The 6,000-nt window shown below is 47.5% G+C and overlaps 1 protein-coding gene across 3 annotated transcripts in view; it reads left to right on the plus strand.

Moving 5' to 3' along the window:
• GFRA1 (GDNF family receptor alpha 1) overlaps positions 1-5,771 on the plus strand; it is a 188,814-nt gene extending 183,043 nt beyond the window's left edge. For all 3 annotated transcript variants that reach the window (XM_066354948.1, XM_066354947.1, XM_066354951.1), the window contains 2 exons: positions 4,299-4,352; positions 5,429-5,771. In XM_066354948.1, the coding sequence (XP_066211045.1) occupies positions 4,299-4,352; positions 5,429-5,584 (210 nt within the window). In that variant the 3' untranslated portion in view covers positions 5,585-5,771. The remainder of the gene's footprint in view (positions 1-4,298; positions 4,353-5,428) is intronic.
• Positions 5,772-6,000: the final 229 nt, after the last annotated feature.

Consider the following 6,000-nt stretch of genomic DNA (forward strand, 5'->3'; position numbering starts at 1 on the left):
CAGGTAACAGAGGTTAACGGCAGCTAATGCATTTATTAACCCTCTAGTGCCAGGGACTGGTGAGGTCTGGCCCTGCAATTACTTGTCACAGAAATTCTATTATGTGACGTGCCTGGACTTAGGGATTACTGCCGGTGACAACTTTATGACACTGCTGAACAGGCTCCCTGGGTTTCCCGAACAACGGCAGGACGACTGGCGTGGGGGGGGGGGGGGCGGGTTTCTCCAGTATCTTTTCATCTCTCCATTTTCCAGATGAAAACCTGTGTGGTCCTGTGTTTCTGTGGGCGGTGCTTCCCCCACAGCCACGTGGCTGTGAACGAGCTGTTAAAAAAACACTCTTTCCTAAAAGAGATTAAATAACTCCTTTTTCAACAGGCTGTTGCAATGGTTAACACTGACTTTAATGCATCTGTTCTCCTTTTTATTTTTTTTAATTTTAATTAAAAAAAATTTTAATCAAATTTATTGGGGTGACACAGGTTAACATCATCATACAGGTGTCAGGTGCCCTGTTCTATAACACATCTCTGTACACCGTCTTGTGTGTTCACCTCCCACCCCCAAGTCAAGCCCTCGCCCATCACCGTTTATGCCCCTTTAAGAGATACCCCGTTTTTAAAGCTGCACGGTGTGCGGTTCCGTGTCTGGCGAGGTCAGGGCATTAGTGAACAGGGCCGCCTCCAGTGATCGTCAGTTCTGTGCCAGCACTTCCGTTGTGATACTTTGGGTTTTACTGGTTTAGAACCCGGAGACAAAAGCTGCTCTTCCAGTTTCTATAATAACTTCCACGATATCTCTTACAAGGTCTAAAAAATTAAATATTTTTAAACTGTCCCGGGACCGTCTCACTGTGCATCGAGTGAGACAGTGTGTAAAGTAGGTAAATACCGTTTGCAAGGGTTGAAAGTTGGAGCACGCCCTGTAATTAGATGTTCGCATTTTTCATACCTGCGTGGCAGATGGTGATAGCTTGGTGATGTTTTCAGAAATGCTCGGGATAAAAGCCGTTAAGATTGCCCAGCTTCCAAAGTGGGACTTGAGAGCGAGTTTTCTTAGGTGGACGCTGAAGCTGCACAGGTCGATTTCTGACCTCAGGGTTCACTGGCGGGGTTCAGACAGCATACAGGACTGATACTCGCCTGCGGCCAGCCTGCCACGCACCTAAGTTCCCAGGCTCTGCCCCCCCTCATCTGCGCTTATGAACCCCGAGAGGCCCTGGGCATCTAGTCTGTCCCTCGACCTGGAGTGGTGGCATTCGGTCCGAGCGGAGCAGACTCATGGACCTCCCTGTGGTCCCTGCTAGGTTCGGGGGAGCCCCCGCGCGGCTCTGCTCGGGTCTGCACCTAGACCCCTCATTGGGGAGCTGTGTGAATAGACTCCATAAGCAGAGTGTCTGAGGGCCTGTGTGTGTGGACCGCTAAGCCTCTGGGGGTGCAGAGTGCTTCTGTGGGTTGGGAAGGCGTTCAGCAGGAGAGAAGGCATTTTCTCAGAGCATCTGTAGGGGCCTGGCTGTACATTATGACTTTTACTCAACATTTCATCCAATTACACCAATCAGAATGGTCCTCAAGGGAAGATGAGCTTGGGGCTGCTGCCTCTGGGTGTAGTGAAGCCGGTGGGACTACCGGGAGAGAAGGCCAGAAGTTGACCATTTCCTTTCCATAGACGCCAATAAGATGCCCACTTTGGGGGAAGAAAGTGGGCTTCACAGACTTGGAACCGGTCTAAATGCATTTTCCTGGGTGACTGGACAATTATCCCAACCACTCCCAGATAGCAGACAAGAGCCTGGGAGTTTAGACCTGTGCATGTCTACCTGGTTGAATGCTTATATAATCCTGTGCACGGGTGAACACTCAGAGACAAATGAGGACCAGAAATCTGCCTATGCTTATACGAGATCCACTTAAGAAAATCTGTTAAGATAGGAGACTTTTTTAGTGTATTGGTGGAAGCCTCTTTACAATCATTTAATAATGGTGGGCGTTATACCAGTACTCTAACAGGTGCCTGAAATGACTAAGACACATAGCTACTGAGGATCTCAGGTTGTGTATACAACGAGGAAAACGCTGCATGCTGGTGCTAATTACATAAAACCAAGTCGGAAGGGGGTCTGACTGCTCTGAGAACTCTTCGAGGCCGTGGGGTACAGTTGAGCTGTGAGCACAAGTCCAGGGACAACTTGAAGTTATAATGTGTCCCAGGCTAGGAGTCAGCCTACCGTCTCTGCACATTTTAGTGAACTTCTTATTATACAAAGGCCCTCAGCAAAATCTTATGTCTTCTTTAGATTATGGCCTAGAAAAGAGAGACCGCATGTGATGTTTTAAGGCCCATGTGGGTGTCTGGGCACAATTCCAATTTATTTCTTGAACAGAAATGTGAAGTTCTACACATCATTCTCTGCAGATAACAATGCAGTAGACCAGATTTGCTGTCAATATAGATTATAAGTAGGTTTTGGAGTCAAGTTCAACTCCTCCTCCAGTTTCCCTTCTGATCTTCTTATACAGAACATTTAGTGACCTTTGAACGGCCTAGGGGTGCTTCTTAGTGTCTTATTTGTGATGCCTGTTTAAAGGTTTCTATTTCATATTCACAGCTGGCATATGCAAATCCAGGTAAAGATTATGATACTTCCCAAGTAGCATGATGGCCAATAAGTCACTGCTTGGGTGAAGCTGCTCTCATTTCCGCCAGCCTGTCTTCAATGAGCTGCAAAGTCTTCCTGCGCCAGGCGCCTGGCCTGCCCGTGCCACTCACAGTGGTGCTTGCCCAGAGACTCCCGATTTTGGTGTGATGGTTAACCAGGGTCATCCCGTTGGCAAATGAGCTCTCTGACATTCCGTGCCGCTGGCCTCCTCTTGGGTTGGTAGAGGTCCTGGAGAGGTTGTGGATTGGGGGGCAGGTAGAGCACAAGGAGTCCAGCATGCCAGGATTCCCTGGGAGAAACACTGACAGAGGACGTTTTCATTCAAGAGTTTTAGAGAACTGGTCTATAACCTGACTCACAAGTAAATTGCTGTCTGACCCTGGATAAGTCACGTAACTTCTCTGTACTCTAATTGTTTGGAAAACAGGAGGGCTGGACTGGGGCAGCAGTTTTCATTGCAGCTGAGCAATGGAACCCGGTAGAGACTTGTTCCAGTTGTGAGGAATTAGGGGACTTAGAGCTCTCACAGCTCAGCCCTCTTGCAGTGGAGTTTTAAGAGTGCTGGCTGGGGACTCTGTCGTGCCCTGCGCTCTTCCTCGGTTCCTCGAGGGGACCAGTCTGGAAGAGTTCTTGTCCTGAGCTTCAGCTTCCAAGCACGGAGCGCTTTGCTCCCTGGGGGCAGCCCCGTGAGCCCAGGGGCCGCAGTTGCGTGTCCACAGCTCCACATGCCCAGCCTTGGGAAGCAGCTCAGTAAGTATCAGTGAGAATGAACAAACGAACAAGCTTCAGAAAGACCTCTCTCTATGTTACCAATAAATAGGGATTTTTATTACAACATTTTTTACCTTGAAGGCATTCTCCCAAAATTAACTTTCAGAAACATTAATGAGTTCAAAATATAAATAACTTCAAAACTTTGTCTTTAGCAGCCTCATCCTGTGCTGCCCCGACTAGCCCCGGGGAGATACGGAGCCTTTGAAATGGGGCTGGTTCGAACTGAGATGTGCTATTCATGTTTTGAAGACTTGGTAGGGAAAAAAGAATATAAATACAGTATCCCAATAACCTTTATATTGATTTACATGTTGAGATGGAAAATATTGGGTAAAATGTTATTTTATTTATTTATTTTACAGAGTCAGAGAGAGGGATAGATAGGGATGGACAGACAGGAACGGAGAGAGATGAGAAGCATGAATCATTGGTTTTTCGTTGCGACACCTTAGTTGTTCATTGGTTGCTTTCTCACATGTGCCTTGACCGTGGGCCTTCAGCAGACTGAGTAACCCCTTGCTGGAGCCAGCGACCTTGGGTCCAAGCTGGTTAGCTTTGCTCAAACCAGATGAGCCCATGCTCAAGCTGGCGATCTCGGGGTCTCGAACCTGGGTCCTTCCGCATCCCAGTCTGACGCTCTATCCACTGTGCCACCGCCTGGTCAGGCGGGTTAAATGTTATTGAAACTAACTTCACCTGCTATTTATTTACTCATGTGGCTGCTAGAAAATTTAAAGTTATATATGGGGCTCATATATCTCTATCAGTGGCACTGCCTAGATGGTTGGTTAATGGACCGTCAGTAATTACTCTTTCATATTATGTAGGAGTGATTTTATATGTGTGTGTGTTTGTCTCTCCCCAGGCACAGAAGCTGAAATCCAACGTGTCGGGCAGTACACACCTCTGTCTTTCTGATGTAAGTGATGTTTCTGGGTTTCCCTGCGTCTCTAGAGACAGCCTTAGAGCCCTGGGGGCAGGGTACGGTGTGCAGGGCTCAACAATAACAAGGTTTGGGGTCCAGAAAACAATATCAGGCATCCTCCATGTGCCTCTGGCCTTGGAGGTCTAACGTGGTCAGACCTAAGTGTGGGATCTTCATCTCAGAACTGGACCCGGCCTGAAGATCCTTGTCCCAGTGCCGTAGTCACGTAATACCATCCGGCACAGAAAACGACTCTCACTGCTTGCCAGATAGCCTCTATCTGCAGTTCCTCTTATTGCCGTAGCAACCCAGAGGTATCTGGGACAGGCCGTGTCACTCTCCCCAGTTTACAGGTGAGGACGTGGATGAGTCTATCATGATCAGAGCTCATTGTGTCAAGAAGATATGGCGTGATGGGGTTGAGGTAGTGCCGGAGGGGGATGGACCCGTGCATCCTAGGGGAGGGCAGCTGTGCTGACTGGGAATCTGGAAGCAGGAGTTCTGGTTTGGGCTCTCCTACTGATGAGCAGGGCAGACTCCATCTATAAAATGGAGGGTCGAATGGTCAGTGGAGGGAAGGGCGACCCCTGCTTGCTCTGCTGGTCTCCAATGTATGATCCAGCTGTAGGAACTGGTAGTGACCTGGGCAGGTTTTCTCAGGTGGTTCTTCCTGTCCTCCTTTCGTGATGGGGAGGGACAGTCAGCACTCCTCTGCAGTCACTGGAACTCAGAAGGAGGAGGGTGCCGTGTTGAATAGCGACCAGGGGATCTGGGAAGTGGAGGGGAGAAGAGTAGTTCACATTTTTCCTCCAAGTGGATTTTAATGACCACTCAGCAAGAAAATAAATACTGAGCAGTTTATCAGAAGTATCTAGTTTTCAGCCAGGGTCACAACGCTCCCATAAAACCACAAATCAGTGAATTGCTGAAATCCTGGGGTCAGTTGTGGTGAGGGATAGAGCTAGTTAAGGGTTTTGAGGGGGTGGAAGAGAGAAAGATGTGTGGTTAAAGTACACTGTGATAGAATGAATACATGTGTCAGATGATAATGAAAGCGTTCTTTCTTACAGCGTGACTACGAAAAGGATGGTCTTGCTGGTGCTTCCAGCCACATAACCACAAAATCAATGGCTGCTCCTCCACGCTGTGGTCTGAGCCCATGGCTGGTTCTGGTGGTAACTGCCCTTTCCACCCTATTATCTTTGTCTTTGGCAGAAACATTGTAGCTGCGTTTCAAAAACATACGGACTTGTAAAAAGATAAAAAACCACGTTATCTGTTTCCTGTTCTCTTGTATATCTGAAATTCCAGTTTTAGGGGCTCCGTTGAGACATCGCTAAAACAGTTTCATCCAACTGAAACCTTTTGTTCCTCATTATTATTATTTTTAAATAAAGCTTCTTGTGATCCTTAGGGCTTCTGTGGGATACCCAATGCAGTGCTACATTCCGGACTCAAATGGTTTGGGGCTATGTTGTATTGTAAAGGGACCATTTGTAAATTTGACTGTAAGGCACACTGGAGCCATGATGTTTTTCATGATGATGATGATGATGATGATGATTTTAACAATTTAACTCTGGCCTTTACTAGCTAGTGAAGGAGTTAGTATTCCTCAAGAACCTTCCATATGTCATGTAAT

The sequence above is a fragment of the Saccopteryx leptura genome, chromosome 13 (genome assembly GCF_036850995.1).
Source record: "Saccopteryx leptura isolate mSacLep1 chromosome 13, mSacLep1_pri_phased_curated, whole genome shotgun sequence".
NCBI lineage: Eukaryota > Metazoa > Chordata > Mammalia > Chiroptera > Emballonuridae > Saccopteryx > Saccopteryx leptura.